The sequence below is a fragment of the Anser cygnoides genome, chromosome 2 (genome assembly GCF_040182565.1).
Source record: "Anser cygnoides isolate HZ-2024a breed goose chromosome 2, Taihu_goose_T2T_genome, whole genome shotgun sequence".
Taxonomy (NCBI): Eukaryota; Metazoa; Chordata; class Aves; order Anseriformes; family Anatidae; genus Anser; species Anser cygnoides.
The window spans coordinates 107,272,881-107,292,033 of NC_089874.1; the positions used below are offsets into that span (position 1 = coordinate 107,272,881).

A 19,153-nucleotide genomic window follows, 5' to 3' on the forward strand; every position below is an offset into this window, starting at 1 on the left:
CTACAGCGGGTGACGGGCAGATGCTCTGACAGAGCTGCCTCCTGTCATGGACCATCCTGCGGCACAGCGGCAGGGCAGAAACACCCAAAACCATCCCTGCACTAATCACCAGAGACTGAGAATCATAACACTGATGTAAAGTCTTCATCAAAAACCCATTTCCCAGAGTCCTCCCATATGTTTCAAGAGCTGAATCCACCCCCTGACTCTTTCATGATCAGCTACCTGGCCGCCAGCAGAAAACCAAGCAGGAAAAAGGACACGCATTCATTTTAGAGAGCCACCCTAGTGTTTCACCCCCCCCCCCTTTTTTTTTTTTTTTTAACTCCCCCACTTCAAAGAGAAAATAAATTCAACAGGAGACAAATGCATTTCATGGTTTTTAATAATTTTCTGCTATGGTTTAACCATAGCGTATTAAGAACAAGCATAAAATCTGTATTTAAAACTAACAACAGCACTTAGAGCAACATCTTCCTTTAAAAGTATTGCAATAACAGACCTTAGGTCTAAAAACTAGGACATCACCATTTGCTCAATTAAAAGAGTCAGATACACAACAGTTGAAATCTTTTTCTGTATATAACTGGGAGTTACAGTGGAAAATAAGCAACAAATTAATTGTGTTAAAAGGAAAATAAGGTAAAAAAATTAAAGCAAGCCAGGTTTGTCATAGCGTCACATGAACAGCTATTGAGAAATCCCAATACAGTTGTAAAAAGACTTATTGTTTTTAATAGCTTTGTTTTTACAACAATAAAATTTAAAAGAAAGAGTAAATATTGTTGATAGTGCTGTACATATTTCAGAATAACTTGAAACAAAATGGACAAAAATAAGAGACATATTGAAAATGTGATCTTGAAAGCCACAATGTTGGAAATACAAAAAAAAAAATCCATACAGCAATAAAGCATTTTACACTGTAAAGTAACTAGCAAGAAACAACAAAGAGAGGGTCAACACTCTAAAGCCAGGCATTTGGTGGTTAATTTTAAGTAAAACAGCCTGACTGATGTACATACCATCATGAAATGCTCTGAGCACAGCAGCACTGGGCAGTCGATAGCGATACAAAGATAAAATCCCTAACAACGTTTACATAGTCTTGGTACTGTAAGTAGAAAAAGATTGTTAGAAGATATTAAGGTGATATTATTATTTTTGCTGTCCAGGCCTATGATGCCTGAGGCTCTCCTAACTTCTGCTATACTTCTTTTGAAATCCTGGCTGCCTGCTGTGCTTCGTGGTAAATGGCAAAGCGTGAACACAGCTGTGAATACACTCTGTAGAGTCTGCTCTTTCCACTGCAGCTTCAAAGCAAATCAGTGCCTCCAGAAGGAGGCACGCTCATGTTTGGTCCACTCAATATGCAAGTTTTGTTATGATAAAGCATACCCTAGGTTCTTCCAGCATGAGGTTTGCTCTGTAAAGATTCTTCCTAGTCAAGGCCTGGGTTTTTTGTTTGTTTTTCTTCCTTCATGCACAGAAGTTATTCTGCAGTGCAAACAGAAACGTGAAAATGGCCAGGCAAGACATACTTCCAGAACAACTGCTCTATGCCCTGGCAAACAATAAATGAGTTAACAAATGACAGTCGTAAAATATGCACACTTCACTATGGTACATGCTTACTGATAAAACAGCTCAATATAGAGAGGGATGGAGACAAGCTACCTGTACAGGCTTGACGATGTGGAACTGGCCATAAAATTTATGCATTTCTTTGAAACAAAAAACAAAACAACCATGGTCAACATTCAGACACAGGACGCCCGTGAGTGCTTTAAAAAAGATATTTACAGACAAATGCGTAGCTGGAGTTTCAGGTCAGCAGAGAAGTCACAACAGGCCGGCCAAGGACCGTGCTCCAAGCCACGGACCGGACCCGAAGCCCACCGGCACCGCAGGAAGCCTCACCATGGACTTCACTGGGCCCTGGACAAGGCCCCCTGAGTTTTCGCACAGCATTTAGCTAGCCAGCTGAAAACCAAACAAAAATGCCGTCTCGACCACATCCCGACACGTCGCTACGTTACATCTGTGGTTAAAGCCTGACGAGTATAAAAAAAGCTACATACAGACAGGGGGATCTACGAGAGATCGGTTGGTATCCGTCAGCGAGAGGACTGGTCTGTCTCGGACCGACAAACTTGTATATCGCCTACCATCCTGGGATAGTTAGAACAAACAGCTTAGAAAAATAAGTAGAGTATCTGCAATTCTCTAAACTAGAACTTCACGGTTAGTTTTCCTGAGGTATTTGCTTCACCGAACAAGCCACGCCGAGAGAGCGCACGGGGCAACGGGACGTGTGGGGGGACCCAGGCCGCCGGGGACGCCTGGTGCCCGTGAGGACACCACCCTACCAGCAGAAACACCAGGTGTAGAGCTGAGCTCCGTGCCACGTCCCACCTCAGCACCGAACGGCTTTGGGCCTTTCTGCCGCCATCTTACGCACCGACCTTGGCGCCGCCACTGCCGGCAGCAGTCGGCACAGCAGCGGGGCGTCAGGAGCGGGGCCTGAAGGCCCGCGCTCGGCTCATAACAGACCACGGCTTTTCACGTCTACCCTTACAGCTGGCACGCCTGCCGCCATGCGGGTCCTCAGGGGTCCCCAGCCACAGGCCAGGCCTTCAGACCACACGCGCTGGCGGGGAGACAGGACACCAGGGCCAGGTTTTTTCACAAAAATCTTGTTGGCCTACTTTTGATTTTGCAGGGGTGGTTTGGATCAGTTCCCACTTGTCTGAGCTTCACTTCCCATCAAGGACGCGGACAAAATAAAAAAGATTTGAAAGGTTTTAGCCCATTTCTAGGTTAAAAAAAAAAACAAAAACAACAACACAACACAATCAAGGATAATAATAAATAATGTATCTGCTGGAGAAGTAGTAACTAATACTGGTCCAACTCAGCAATAGCGAGACAACAACCAATATGAGAAGCATCTAGCTGCAAGGTTAAAGCTGTGGAGGTTTTTGTTTGTTTTGTTTTTTCCTTTTTCTTAAAGTGACACATTAAAAAAAAAAAGATCTTCACAGCAAAGATGCATCAAACGACCAATTGCTGTACACAGGCTAGTCAAAAAGGATTTGTTCAAACTTTTTCCCTTATGATATTATATTGATATTTAATAGGAAAATAAAATACATAGACTTTTTGTCATTTGTATGCATTCATTTGCAAATCTTCTTACAAAAAAGGACCAAGCGCAGAAGTTGGCATTCACAAAGTCTATGCCATTTTTTTTTTGTGTTAAAATCGGTATCATCTATACATTATCTTACAGTATTAACAACATCTATTTGTTTTTTTTTTGTATGTTTGTTTGTTCTACCCATTGGGTAGGATATGTGCATAATATATTCAAGTTATACACAGCACCATACAAAGAAAAAAAAAAAAAGGACTGAAAGAAAAAGACAGACAACTGAAAAAGCACCATTTTAAGTGAGGCACAACAAAGGTGGGAGCGCAGGGCCTGACCCAATGCCCCCTGAAGTCAGCAGGAGTCTTCCTGCCAACGCCACCGGGCGTTGGGTCAGGCCCTCTCGAGTGCAAGGGGATTCCTATCTGCTCAGACCTGAACATGAGGCACCTTAGTTGCTTACAAACTACTGACATGCAAACCTCCTCAAAATTATAGCTAGCACGTACGTCGATAATTTATTAATAACCCTACCACGGCAGACAGACAAGCACGAACCAAGGAGAGAAAGGAAGAAAAGAGACAGCTTCGTCACCCACAAGATCCTACACATACCACACCGTGTCAGAAAGCTCACATACCAAACCAGGTAAAATAGCAGCAGCAGCAGCAGCAATACAGCAAAGAAATGACAGAGTCATCTCTGGCAGTAAATCACACAGAGGGGGGGTGTTGGAGGGAAGGGGAAGTTTCTAGGTTTTGAGTTTGTGTCTGTATTGATAACCAACAAAAAAAGGCAAGCTCTTTTAGCGCTGAAGCAGTACCAGCAATACCCGGTTGCTTTTGTTCAGTCTGAAACTGGAACGGGGAGACTACAGCAAGGCAGAAGTAAAAGCCAGGAGAGTTTGCAACATGTCTCTATACAAAATCATGCTGTTTTTCCTTTGAAAGCAGGAGAAATGCAGAGGCCCTGAAATATATTTAATGCCAATAGCAGCAACTCTTTCAAGGGAACACCAGCAGACTCCTACACCGTGTGCCTGGGGTGCTCACCGACATGGCAAAGCGCCTCATCCAAGCGGGGCCATCAGCGACACTTGAAAGAGTTTGCTGGGAAGAGGCAACAGGGGTCCAACGCTGCTCACAGGGGCTGAACTGAGTGGTGCAGCTCCTGCAAATTCCCCAAGTGGAGCTGTACCAATAAAAGGACGTTTACTTATTTATTTTTTTTGCTGGTGTAAGTGTGCCCAATGGGGCTTTTGCCAGTGTAGCAATGGAACCAGAGGCAGGGCTGAAGGTAACCTGCACCCCTGATTAACGAGCACAGACTGGCAAACTATTAAGTATAAAAAAGTCTTACCAAGCAACCTTTTCAGCTAGGCCATTCCCAAAACTTTAAGCTTCAGTTTCCTAATGAAACATACAGAATAGAGGAAATTCAGAGAGTTCAGCCAGGAAACCTCTGTAACTCCAACACATCCTCACAAGGTTCTATAGGACCTCAACAGGTCTCAGACAATTCTGTAAGAGTCCCTCTTTCCAGGGATTTAAAACAATCGACACATTTGGGGCTAGTTTAGAAGAACAGCTGTAATCGCACTGGCTAGCAAGCAGGCAACACAAGCCATTTATGTGTAACTAAATTCTTTATAACAGCATTTACCTAAAAAACAAAGATGTAATCAAAAGCCAACCTTCACCTGAACCCACTAGACATCACTTCATTCTTAGCATTAGCTAGGCCTGAAATAACATGCATCTGAGATTTAAGGGGTACGTGAAGTACATTTGCTTTGTGTACACGATTACACAAGGTCTACATTTGTGTTGTCCCAAGAGCACGAGGACTTTTCAAAGCCCAGCCTAAAAAAAGAGAGATGTTGGATGGAAGATGCACTATCGCGCTAGGTCACAGGAAAGAATTTGCACAGCAGAACTCCTCAACTGATAAAAACAGGGCATGACATTTACAGCAGCGAGAAACAAATACTCCTCACGCCTCCAGCTGTTTGACAAATGACCTGTCATCATTCCTGAGAGCACAATGCCATCTAGCATTTCTGAAAGGTGATCATGGAATAGTAACTAATATATAGATTATCAACAGATAGGACAGAGGCACAATTTTACATGCAGGTATGTATACACACACGCAAATGGACACGCCTCAATGCTAATGACCAGAGAGAACCTGGGGACAATCCTAAATATCTTCAAGTGTACCAGCAAGCATATTGTTTAACTTCGGGGGAAAAAAAAATTGCAAACAATTTTAGAACATCTATCTTTCACCAGCATACCACTTTCTTTTTCTTCGCCTGCAAAACCAGGTTACCTTAGTTACAACGAGCGTGCAGGGCTCAGAGTCAGCAAAAGGCTAGCAATGCACCTTCTCCAGAACACAAACCTACAGACCAGGGTGTTGGTCTGAAGGTCCGACAGCTCGCTACCCAGCGGGGTTAGAAGCAGCTGCTCCAGGCAATGCCGTTCAACCAGCCTACACACAGGATTCTTTAGCAAGACAAATCTTCCTCCCCTTTCACTTCACTTCACAAAGAGCCTTCCTCCAGAAATGATGTCAGCCCACTCCCTGCTCTTCCCTGAACCACATTCATAGAGGAAAAAAAAAAGATCTGTGGCTTTTTTTTTTATTATTAAATTTCTGCAACACACAAATTCAGAGATTTGGGGTGGCAGAAGCAGCTGTCAGCTGGTGGGAGAAGTGGGGAAAGCAATTAAAAAAAAAAAGGCACCACTCAACCCATGGCTCCTGCAGACGCCACGACTGCAGGAGCGTAAATGTCTTCCTCACTACCATGCCAAGTACCGTGAATCCTGTGTGTGCCACACACACAACCAAGAAGGAACCTGAACACTGCTCACGTGAATGGGCACTAGTTTTCGTATTTCTCGTTCGTATCTTTAAGGCGACTTCACGTACAAAGAGCCTGATGGCACAGCATTGCAACGGACACAACCACAACCAGGCCAAGCATACAAGGAGTAGAGCTTAGTGGCAGGGAGAAACCTCTTTTCGATAGCTACACTCTGCCTTTCCCAGCCCTGCAAGATCACACGAAAACACACTGCAGATGGGGCACATTTAGCACCAAGGACCCATGCCAAGCCACTTAAGGGAAGAATCAACCTTCGTGGTAGGTAAGAGAAGTCATAATTTGCTTATTTCTTTAAGCTTTATTTCTTAAAGGCATGTTTAAAAAAATAAACCTTTTAGCCTGAAAATTTCTGAAGCGGGGACACTGGAGTGAATTTTGGGCAATACTGGGCAAACACCAGGCGAGACAAAATTCAGGCTAGTATGATCCATCACATAGAAAACTACACAGGTATTATGTGTTTATGTGCATGATGCACGTAAACCAAAACACCAGTATGGAAGTATAATCCACATGGTTAACTCTGCAGTGCTTACTGAAATCTTTAATAATTTACAACGCCGCATTTGAGTGGCTGTGGAACACTTTTACTAATTCTGGATATTCTCAAATGGAATTTTCCATAAACACTGTGCAGAATTACCTGTATTCAGAGAATACCAATTCCTAAGCCTGTACAGATTAATAGCACTATCTATTTAATTTTTATATTCTTTATTTTACTGTTTTGGGGCATATTCTCTCTCACTACAACAAAAAAGAACACACACTTCTGTAATGTTATCCTTTAGCTGGGATTCCCATCAAAGATCCCTAATATTCTTTCAAAAACATTGTATTTACTCTCATAAGAGGCCCCCAAACAAAAGCAGCGGATGGCAAGCTCACCTGCAGCAAGCACCAGTGACTACACTTTCTTTGCTGCTGGGAATACTGGCTGCATGTGAGCTTTGGACAGCAAAACATGAGGAGAAGACAAAGATGGGAGAGGAAATGCAACTGTTAGGTGGGCATATATTAAGTTTTTTTCTACAGCTCTCTTCTACAGAATGGGTGGAACAGCTCACATTTTCCACACACAGGAAAACTTCCTCAGTCAAGAAAAATTGGGACAACCATGCATGCAACATGCCCAAGAACATGATTGGGAAGTGCATGAATTCACCGGTATGCAAGGATGTCAAAAGATGGTAAAGGGCTGTCTTCAAAGCAAGTACGTTCCCCAGAGGTGACTTTGAAGGTAACTTCAAGGCTCACTTCTGTGAGATCTGCACGTGGGGAGAAGCTGGTATCCAGGTGTGCTCCGACATGATGACCGAGCTCCAGCTGTTCTCACCTAATGGTTTTTCGGCTAAATAACCCACACTGAGGCAACAGCAAGGGGTCCGAGTAGGCACAAGCATCGTCTGGCCAACAGCTCACTTCCAAAGGACAACAAAAGTCACTGAAGACCAAATTCAATATTTGCTGAGTTTGCTTGATTTACCTAAGGGATTACGTTTGTAGGTTATCTGCAAAAAAAACTAATTTAACAACTTTTATTCCCAGGAACTGGGTGCGACGAGAGCCCCAGCTGACTGACAGCCACCTAGTCTTCTCCTGAACACCCATCCTGTGGGACGGAGTGTGGAAAAAACGAGTCCCATCATAGTCTCTCCCATGAAATAATACCTAAACCAAGAGGCAGCGTTACTGTGCATTACCGGGGTGACTCAGACCAAGGAACAACTACGGCCACAAGCGAGGCTGCACACCCAGGCTAACAGTTAGGCAAATTCTAACCTAGCACAAAACTGAGTTAGCTCATGAAGAAAACGATCCACACCGAGGCCCGTAAAACACGCACACACAGAAAGACACGCGCTCTGTTTTGGCATCAAAACTCTGCATAGATCAAAGACTCGCTTCAGGTGCCAGAGCCTTCAGGTGCCAGCCTCCAGCCCAGGGCTCCTGCCCGCTGCCGGCCACCGAGCAAAGGCTTCGGGAGCAAGGAAGGTGAGAGATCTTAAAGTGAAGAGTCTGCGACACGCACACACACATGTATATATATATATTAGAAACTATGCAAACTAGAGACTCTACAGGTTCTTACTTTAAGTCCATTTCCGAAATGCATTTTAAGTGCAAGTTGTGCTTTTTCATGTGCTTGTGCTGCCACTATCACCATTCAGCTGCCTGCCAGTGCTGCGTTTGCTTCCACACAAAGCCAGCCAGGGAAGAAGCACCCCACGCACCGCTTCACCAGCGGGTAAAATCTTCCAACTGCTTTTAAGACCGGCACGACAAAACCAGGGCTTACAGATGCTTAGCCAACACGCGAGCACCCTCCATCCATCGCTGGCAGGGATGCTGCAGAAGGCAGCACCGCCACCGCCAGCTCTCGGTACTGCTGCGGAAACTGCACGGGGGTTATAGCTACGAAGGCCCCTTCACGTCAGCAGGCTGGATCTCCAGGACTGAATTTCAGTATCTAGAAGATGGCAACGGAGAGCGGAAAGCACAACAGAGTCTCACATATTTCAACAGCATTGCAGGGGAAAAAACCCACCTTGCATTTTTAAACAATTTATTGCATAATGTCATGATATGTGACTAGATACACTTCAGGCTACAGTGAGGACAAAAATCTCTAAAACCTTAAGTACTGGTGATACTGCGTTATGAAAAGGAAAAGAACGGCAGCACGTTGTTAGAATCAATACAAATTAACACATCTGGGCTTTTGTTTTGCCTTTTATGAAACAAAGAGTCTAAACTGCAAAATAGCTAAACCCTAAATGATGGAAAATGCTGGGATGTCACATTTGCCTTCTTCCATCCAAAAGTCTCCAAGACACTTTGTTGACGCGCTGTTACATGAATGCAAATTATTGCAAAGACAACGAGTTAAGTGTCCCTGTATTTCTTGATTTGTGTAAGTCAAGAGATGTTAGGCTAAGTCCTGTCCCCTTTTTCTAGCAAAGCCGGGGGGAGGGGGGCAAACTCCTCCAGATCACTTCTGGGGCTCAATCATTATTCCACAGGTGAAAAGACAACATATAGAAGAACTTCACATAAAACAGTTCCCTCATATATATTTTTAAAACATTAAGATAGTGCAACTTTTTAAAACACATTTATCACAACACAAATTAATTTCTTGCATTCATCTAAGTTCTCAACTTTATACCTTGGCACACAAAACAGGAATTTTGATTCATATTTAAAAAAAATGCACACTCTGGGAGAAAAAAAAAAGCAAACTGGCCAATTCTTCCCCCATTTATCTAGCAAAACCTTCTTTTCTTCTTCTTTCTGCCATTCAGTGAGTATAAAACAGGCTACACAAGCCTCATTTCTGTGCTAAGTTTACTTTTAGAATTAAATAATTGAAATAGTTTATTAAAAAAAAATAATATATCCCCCCCTCCCCTGAAACACTGCTCGTAGACAAACTGAATGGAAGTTTGTATTTCTTTCGATCTGCTTTGCATGCAATTCCCCTGAAAGGAATCAGAAACAAAGAACTGGTTTGCACGTTTGGTTTTACTAAGTTGTACCACGTGAAATGTAACAACACTGTGCACCGGAGCACGGGGGTCTTCCTCCGCCGCCCTGCTTGGATCTCCTGTCTTCAGTTCAAATGCACCTGGGAGAGTGACTCAGACCAGGTTCCCCGGTTTCCGGTCCTGGCCTTTGCTGGGGACAATTGTGCTCTCTGAATTGTTCTGCTGAAACTGAAGTCTGCTCCCCCTCTGCGAGGGAGGAGGCGCGTTGCTGTGCTGGTGATGGAAAAAAGAGGAGCCTGGGTAGTGCCCCATGACCTCGCTGTACGTCGGGGGCGGTCCTTCCATCCTTCCATTACTGCTGTAGTTGGTTGCACTTATGCCCGAATTGCTGCTTGGTGGGCAGGGGCCCCCATTGTACATCGAGATGTCTATCAAGTCGCTATCAAAAATGGTTCGGTTGGGCGGCGCCCTGACGGATTCCCGGTTGAGCTCCATCTGCTGCTCAGGGTCCCGGAGCTGCAGGGTGCACGGGCCTTGGTACGGCGGCGGCTCTTCCCCGTCCGAGAGGGAAATGGTCGGAGGAAGGTCGATCTCATGCTGCATGTACGGGTAAGTGGGCTGGAAGCGACTGAAACGGTCCCGCTGCATAAAGGATGGGGCGGTAAACCTGTCCCTGGACCTTGGAGCATACATAATCTGCAACGGGAAGAGAGAGACACGTGGCTGAGCAAAGCGCTGCGGGTCCTCCGTATTTGAGAGGAACTGATAAAATGGGAAGTGCTTCTCTTTGTCGCCTATCTTAGAGGTTTAAGCCAGCAGATATTGTGCTCCCACGTGCGTGCGTGCGAAAAAAGGGGTAGGAGTTGCAGGAAGGATCTAACGCAAGATATTTGAGAGCAGTTTCACAAAGGAAGGCCAAGATCCTACACGGCTCCTTCTGACATTACAGCATGCAGAGCCGAGATTAGACAATTCTGCTGCTGTACAGAGGAAACACTTGAAATTATTTTTCTCTCTCATCTTCACAATTAATTAGTTCTGAGGAAATGAAATGTCCCAATGCTGAACTTCAGCTGCAGCTCGAGCCTCCCCCTCCTACTCCGAGTTAATGCAACCCCCCACACTACCAAAGAATTCAGATGGCCGTTTTAAGTACATTTTGTGAAGGTCCAGCATATCTCACGCCTTCACTACACGAGCAGATCAGGTGTCCTCCGCCCCCCCCTCAGTTCTCAGCCAGACCTCAGCCTCCAGGGGGGACTTCTGCTCTGGGAGTGGAAAAAATGTCTCTGGCGTGTTAAGCACTGGGGAAGGTCAGGATTTACAAGAGGAAGAGTTTGAGATACTCTCTGAGGAGCTATTGCTTTTCACTTGGTCTATTCCAAATCTGGACAGACACACCAGCTTCTTAGACCCACATCTATCAAGTTGCTCATTTCAGGGTCCATGCAGCGTCTTCATCCCCTGACCCCACAAACGCAGTGTCAGCTACCACAAAGATTCAGTTTGACACAGGAGAGCTGTGCCACCACTCAGGACAATGAGCGGCAACGTCTGTGGCTAGCCAGAAGACAGGAAACACTGACAACAGAGAACATGCTGTAAATTCAGGAAAAATACACGGGGAAGAGCAACAGGCCTCCCAGATTCCATGGAAAACTCAAATTACCAAGCCACTGGATGACACTTATCTGTGAATACCTACTGTGCTACAGGGAGCTGCTGATGGAGACGAGGCATTGAGTAGCTAGAACTTCAGTCTTTTAATTAAAAACGTCTTAGACTTTACTGAATGGGAATTGAGACAGGCTCAGTTGTCCACATGAATCTGGCTCTTGATCTACACTGAAAAGGCTTCTTTACTTAATAGATGTATGTTTTGAGAGGAGGCGAATATACATAACGAAAAGGAGGAAAGCACATCGCCAAAGACAGTAAGAAATCTGACTTTACCTCTGAAGCACCGTGGCGCGATACCGAGCTTTCCGAAGGCCACAAGCACCCTTCCTGAAATGTAGAAGGAAACAAATGAGAGAAATCAATAGATCACACAACGCTCTTAACTCGATACCAAAACTCTTATGAGTAATCAGCCTCTAACGACTGGTTAACTACACCTGGAGAAGTCCCACTCCTTCCTTTTGAGAACTAGAACAACCAGCAGCTCCGCCTCCGATCAAGCTGAGCTCGGCGTGTTGGTGAGGTGCTGAGGTGCCTGGCAGCACGCGGGGACAGCAGGAGGCAGCTCAGCCCTCGTGCGCTGAGCTGGTACCCGTCACCTCCCAGCCGGCGGTGAGGCCACACCAGCAAGGGCAGCAGGTACGACGAGGCTCGTCTTGGCGGCGAGGATCCAGATTACACGCGGGAGTCAGAACAGCTCACAACAAAACCTGACGTCTGTAACGTCACTGAAGTGACGTTCACTCGAAACCCAGGAAAATCCTGGTCAAACCTGTCCGTTGCCTAATTCCCTGCGGTAATGAAACAGCCGAGGTTTCAGCCACCAGTTCCCCCCTTCAGCCACCTCCCCAGCCACCTTCCCAGGCCACAGTATTTTCTATCTCATGCCCTAAAAGTCTGTTCTGATACCATACCAATGCCCAGGGCAGAATAAAAGGGCAAAGAAAATATTGCCAATATGGGAAAACAGCTTCAGGTATAGTTTTTCCTTCTCAATTTTTTAGAGTCACAATAACTACTGCAATTAATTTATCTTATTGGAAAATTTCAAAGCTGAAAAGGACACGTCAGAGAGACTACAAAGGGCAGAATAGATTTTTTTTTCCACTAAGACTGTAATTATCTGGTCATGAGCATTGTCTCGGTGCTAAGTAAAGTTTCATGATGTTACAGACAAGAAATTTCAGGAACAGGAAAGAAAATGCATACTGCCCCCAAAAGCATTACCCTGTATAGACTACCCTCCAATCCTACTGTACCGCTTTTTCTCACCATAGCATCTTTGAACATACTTCAGATGTAAAAATAGACCTAACTAGATGTTCAGCATGGCACTCAGAGACCAAAAGCCGTCTGTGATCTTGTCAGGAGAGTCCAGCACAGAGGAAAGCTGCTCTAAGAGGAATCTCCCACAGGATTCAGCTGTTAAGGGAAATGCTTCGAATAACAAAGCTGGTCAATCACTTCTCTTCTGTAGCTTCAGAGAGCAGATATAGAAGGCTGACAATTGCAATTATTTACAACTTCCTTTTGCAAGTGTCCCCACTCACAAAGGCCTGATATAAAGGACAAATCTTGGGTAGGTTCGTATGCTTCAGTGGCTATATGAGATTTTGTCAACTGCAGAAATTATAACTGTGTAACTGTAGTGCTTCAAATTATGAGTATCCACCTTCCTTTCCACCTCTCCATCAGCCAGATGCCCTCATTTTGAAATACCTGAGGTTGTATTTGCACAATTAAAGACAAGCAAGTTATCAGTAGCTGGCCAAGCAGGCTCCAAATTTGTGGCAGTGAAGTAAAATCTATTAGTCAAAGCTAAAGTACCCAATTAACAATCCACAAACTACATACACGTCCCGTGCAGCCCAACATAAGGTTCCTTCAAGCGATGGCTTACGATAGGATAGTGTGTAGCTGCTCCCCACGCCGAGAGGCAGCGGGGCCTGCACGCTGTGCCTTGGTGCCCAGAACCAGCCCTGGAACCAGCAGCATCTACCAGCAGCAGCCAGACAGAAGACTGGAGTACTTCTGAGATCCTTAGGATGCAAGGGTGCGTAAAACACGGCCTCCGTGACGGTGTGTCCTACAGCCCACCTGCAGCTACCACCTTCCCGGAGGTTTTCTGGGGAACGACCAGCAGGCTGAGTAAGTCATTTGGCAACAGCCAACCCCAGTAAGATCTCTCTCCCATGAGCCAGACAAGCTCCCCAGGCAGATGGCTGGTAGCACGTGCTCGGCACATCCATGTTTCGAAGACACCGGGCTCACGCTCCACGCACAGACCCACCTCACACAAATATCCAGGCTAGCCCAGCCCCGTGGTGGGGGAGGCTCCCATCACCACAGCAGTAAGCCCAGGCCAACTGACGCAATAAAAGAAGAGGCGCTGCACTCTTACTGTGATTCTTTCTTAATGCATGGACAAGTCTTAAAATCAACAGCGAGAGAGGCACGGAGAAAGGAAAGGAGCTGGCAGGCACCTGTGCCTCCAGCACTCAGCTGTAAAGGAATCCTCGAATCCTGGCAGGAAAAGAACTTTTTGTACAGTGACTTGCACCGAGCAAGGGCTCTCCTACACCGAAAGGAGAGGAGAGCAAGATGACAATATGGGAAGAAAATGGCAGAAGGGGGACAGACAACAAACAACGTGCCAATGCTTAATTATGAATGGTTCTGTGGGGTTCGTATTTATCTATTTGAAGGATACTACAAAACAGGAAAATTATTTATGCTTAGTATCACGTCCAACAGCTAACAGAAAAACTGGGAAATCAATAAAAGCGTAACACATTGAAGCACTTTGCTGAGTCTTGCTCTGAAATGCTACAGACGTTTTCTGATCTTTGCCTTCTATAAACACACCCACTCCCTCCATAGGGTGGCATCTGTCTGGACAAGAGAATTGCATGCAAACAAGCATCCGCCCCATCTTGCCAACTTTGGCCTTTTCAGCCATCCTACCTTCCTGGAATCATTGCACCCACCACAGCAGATTTACTATCTGCCTTCCTCAAGTCTCCACCCGAGGAAAATCGTCTGTCCCGACACCAGGCAGGATGTCTTTTTTATACAGCTCACACATCATGTACCTGCTTCTTGTGTGTACCCGGTAGCCTTGGCCCATTCGACTTGCTCCTTCTTAGGCTACAAGTCTGCAAGCGTGAGCTTGAATATTTATAAGCGCCATGGAGGGAAAGCCCATGCGTTCATTCCCTGTGTTGTAATCGTTTTTAACATGGCTAGGTTCTGGAACAAAAAAGGGTATGAGTCTTCATGGTAAATCCCAGCTCCTACAAATAACGCCAGAGCAAGCAAAATCTGATGGCTGCAGCTACGTCTTTTGCTGACCCTAGCTGTTCCTGGGTTTCATGACAACTTACAGAAATAAATGTTGTGATTAGGTTTTGAAATAACAGCGTCATTTAATAAATCCAGCTGGGCGATTACTTAATTATCTTGTGGTAATGATCATTTACGTCAATGTTTAGAACTTAGGAGACTGGATAAACCCACGATAACTTGCTTAATTTATATTTTACGAGGATTTACAGCCTCTAGAATCAAACAGTTTAGGAAGACGACTTTCCAAGGCCGCTTTTAATCACTGAGCTTCCTGGAGCATACGCTGTCATCCAACCTCCATGGTTCAGCATCTGCACATTGACAGATGGGAGGAAAGAAACTTACTGGAAGATTTTTTAATTCAAGATTAATTTCAGGTAAGAATGTATGCTCAGTAAGGAAAACTCCTCAAACTGTAATGAAGCAAGACAAACCCATACAATCACAAATTTGCCTATTTACTGACTCCCTTAAGGAGATTTTCAGGTGTTTTTTTTTTCCCACTTTTTACTTTTTGACAATTAGAACTCTGCCTGAAATGGTACTTCCTGGGAACAAGTCAGTTTTTCACTCTCTGAAATGCATTTACGGGTATTAAGAAGGTCCCTCTCTTCCCCCTAACTAAATTTAAATTTTACATATACAATTTTACACACATATATATAAAATAATACCCCTATCTCTTTTTCGCAGGTGAAGTTTCAAATGTCAGTGCAGTTTCCGATTTTGGCCCTAGGTGGCAGTGATATATTACAGCACATTTAATCAGTGCCTTGCTCGAGGAACACACACAGGCCCGTTTCTCCCTGCCCTGCCTGTTCTCAGAGATGCAGAGCATCACAGCTCTGAAGATCACAACACTTTCCCTCCCTAACACGAGCAAGGCAAAACTACTGCCTTGTCCCTAACAGAACAACAAGAGCAAGACTGCTCCTTCCTTTATAAGCTTTTTTTTTTCCCCCCAAGGGCAGGAAAGGTTACAGCATCTTGCAGAATGGCACACTACCAACAAGAAGTTCAAGAGAGATAATTACGGAGAGAGTCAGAACTCTCACTCTTATTCTGCCTCCTGACATTTACAGCGGTTATTTCTGTTACTTGATGCTTTAAAGTCTTTATTTCCCCAACCTCACAGCACTTTGCCACCTGAAGTAATCTTCATTTCATGGAAGTGGAGGAAATACATATTATTATGCTTCCTCCTTGATTTGGAGATGAAGCAAGCTGCCCACGGTGACACGCTGAGTCAGTAGCCACCAGGAGCCGGCACTCCTCGCTTCTAGCCCTACCTGCAGACTGATGATGCTGCCCTTATTAAAGCTGTTCTGGCTTTTTTGTGGTGGACTTCAAAGAGCAGCAGCCAGTACACGCTGTCCCTCCTGGCAGGCAGGAGGAGAACACGGTGCGCGTCCCGTTCCTGTGAGCTGATGCCTGGTGCAAGGGAAAAGTCTGGCCAAGCAGGGTGTTCTCACCACCTACGCTCCCTCCTGGCCACCGACTGGGCTCTTGTTGACACCGGGGTTTTCTTTCCTTTGCACGGTTGGGTAAGAAAATGAGAACGGGTGGGTCGGGCACGTCAGCAGGGAACAGAAGCAGCAGTGCTAACGCTGGTGGGGCAACAGGCAAGACAAACATTTGCCATCTCCAACAAATCCACGTAGCTGGCAATACTGCCGAGTATTTTCTCTCGCCCTCCTGCTTTTCCACTTTCCTTCTGAAAGAGCTGTTCCGGGCAAGAGCACGGTGCTTTTACAGCCGTGCTGCTGGATCTCAGCACTATCAATGCCAGTCCCATCGCAAGCTGAGCAGCCCTGGCGGCGACGCTGCCCCCATTTGGGAGGCAGGGACGCGGGAGCTGGTCGGGGCACGCATCCTGTGTGACGGACATGGGCGCTCCGCCGCCAGGAGTGGGGCTGGGGCAGCCCGAGCATTTGGTACTCCTTCAACATCGATTTGTAAGAGAACAAGACGTAAAGAGAGAAGCCGCCAGGACGGGAAGAAGGAATCAATTTAGCAACATCAGAAGCTCATTAAGCGCCTCCCTGCGAGTCACTTTGTTAATCAGCTTTCCCTCAGCATCCCCCTGGAAATCACGGGTGATGACACCCCGAGTTAATCACCAGAAAGCAAGATTTATCTTGGTTTTGTCCCGGCGAGGAAAAGACTGCGCTGGCAGCCGCACGTACCTCCCCTGGGACGCCAGACGGTCGTACCCCGCGCACAGACGCGCTGCTCTGGGGCTGCCACACGGCTCCATCCCAAAGCCCTTGGCGCTGCCGGTAACATCCCCATTCCCGCTGGAGAGGAGGCACTTCTCCAGCGACGGAGCCCTGACCCCCTTCCCGGTCCGCTCCACCCCGCACAGCCTTCGGTTCCCCCTCGGCGCCACGTGCCAAACGCCGGTGGCTTGGCCGGCAGGGGGAAACGTTCAATGTTTTATGCAGCGAGACACAGACACCACTCAGTACCACACGTCCTCACTTCGGGTCGCCACTCAGGCCAGCACAGCTGGCGCTCAGCTCGCAGTCGTCTCCCCCAGACCCGTGTTTCTGCTGATATTACAACCGTGGTTAAATTCTGCCAAACAAACATCGTGTGTTTTAAGGGTCTGTATGTTTTAATATCCACACCAGGAGATGGGGGGGCTTGCCCTGGGAGGTGAAGGAGCATCCTCAGCAGCACCACGACAGGAAAACCCAGTATTTCTGAGCCCTCAAGAGACTGCGGTGTCCCAGCTGTGGGGCTGTTTAAGGCCTCAGCACACTAGTCATGGTAATAAAATACAGACAGACCAGGGAAAAGACTGGAAGGTGGTAAGACCCCAGAAGGGATAAAAAGGAGGGAAAAACAGAAAAGAAAAAACAAATTTAAAATGGAACTGATGGGCACGCAGAAAAGCACGGCTACAGAACACGAATGCAACAACTACATTTCAGCATGCACTTGTTGAAGACCAACTCGCAGATTTTCTGGGACCAGCCCCTTTTCTGCCCTTCGAGTGTTACTCACACTTGGGATTCTAGAGGTATTTCATCTTCTTTTTAATGCTCTGATTTCTGGACAATGAGAATTTCAACCTCTAGGCCTTTTTTTTTTTTTTTTAAAAAAAAAAACAAGAAGGAAGTTCAGCCAGATGAAGAAGAAACCCACGAGCACATAAGCACATGTTGCATTTCATTATTTCAGAGCCCTGACCCCACAAGTTTTACAGGTGTGAGGCTGGCGATAAAGGCAGCAGAGAATTCACCCGTTCATTTCTGTTGCACTTGTAAAAAGAAGCAGAATAAATGAGATTGGCAGTGGGCGAGCTGGTCTTCAGGGCAGCTGCAGCTCAGCTGTTGGAAGGCACCCTCATCCAGAAACAGGACGGGCTTGAGGAAAAGGCACACAGCTGAACGCAGCACAGGCACGAAGGGAGACAGAAACAAAACAAAAACAACAACAAAAAAGGCCCATCTGAATAAGAACGGGCAGATCCTGTCTCTGGCTACGCCTCTGCAACCTCGGTCAGGCGAGGGGTGGTTTCTCTTCATAGTTCCCTGCAGGAACCAGCTAGTTCATTTACTGGTTTTGTTTAAAAAATACTGCTGAACTTCCCCTGTTTTCGTTCACCGTTTCTCTACCGACAAAAGGCCTGAGTCAGAATGACATTCCCTCTACGCATTAGTGGTTAATAAACATTTAAATCCATTTTCAGAGTCTGCACACCACAAAAGGCCCGTTCCCTTGGAAGAAAACCCACTTCCCATCAGCACTCGCATGCAGACGGAGGCCTGCCTGGTTAAAAGGCAGGTGTATTTTGCAAGGTACAACCTACCCCGCGCCTTACAGCGCACGCTGCCTGTTCGCCTTGTGCAATCCACTCTGCTTCGGACAGCAACACTGGACTGGTCATTTCCAGTTTCACATCACCAGCCAAACGCGCCCGTTCCCCGCTCCTCAGGCACTGTGGGCTGCTTCCACGGTTTGTGCTGCTAACAGAGCACGGCTAGTTTCCACCAGAATTTCCTTCTGATGTCTAAGATAAAGGAAAATTCAAAAGTATTTGGTGTCTGACCTCAGAGACTGCCAAAGGTCTCTTCCCCGCACATATGACCTTTTTTAAGGATGGCTTCGGCTTATCAGAAACCAAGATGAGTAACAGCGATGACAAACCCACATCAGACAGTTTCCGGAAGAATTAGTAACTGCTTCTTGCCAAGCGATTACCAATTCCCACAAAGTCCTCACTTGACTGTCACCATCGGTACTTACAAGGGTGCCATCAAACCGAAACTGAGTCAGTGTTTTAAAGATGATTTAAGAGCAGTTCTGGATACTAAAGCGGCTCCCGAGTCCCCAGCGTCAAATCCGACGTCCTTATTTGCAAGAAGATGATGTTTCCTCCCTGGCTTCCAAGAGGGAAGGCGCCATTCACTCTAATAACAGACAATACTAACGAACCATACACAGGAAATAATGGGTTTCCTCATGCATTTGACAGCTCGCTGCCATTTTAAAAGATTTGTGAAGATGAAAATGTGTTTCCTTTATCTCAAATCATGTCATTTTAGCTACTTGTAGCGATTATAGTTAACACTTTTCAGACAGAA

At 46.0% G+C, this 19,153-nt stretch overlaps 1 protein-coding gene across 3 annotated transcripts in view; it reads right to left on the reverse strand.

Annotated features, from left to right (window-relative positions):
- Positions 1-367: 367 nt before the first annotated feature.
- Positions 368-19,153, reverse strand: part of LDLRAD4 (low density lipoprotein receptor class A domain containing 4) — a 247,183-nt gene continuing 228,397 nt past the window's right edge. For all 3 annotated transcript variants that reach the window (XM_013179354.3, XM_066992757.1, XM_066992756.1), the window contains 2 exons: positions 11,490-11,543; positions 368-10,232 (listed from right to left, as the gene is read on the reverse strand). In XM_013179354.3, the coding sequence (XP_013034808.1) occupies positions 9,690-10,232; positions 11,490-11,543 (597 nt within the window). In that variant the 3' untranslated portion in view covers positions 368-9,689. The remainder of the gene's footprint in view (positions 10,233-11,489; positions 11,544-19,153) is intronic.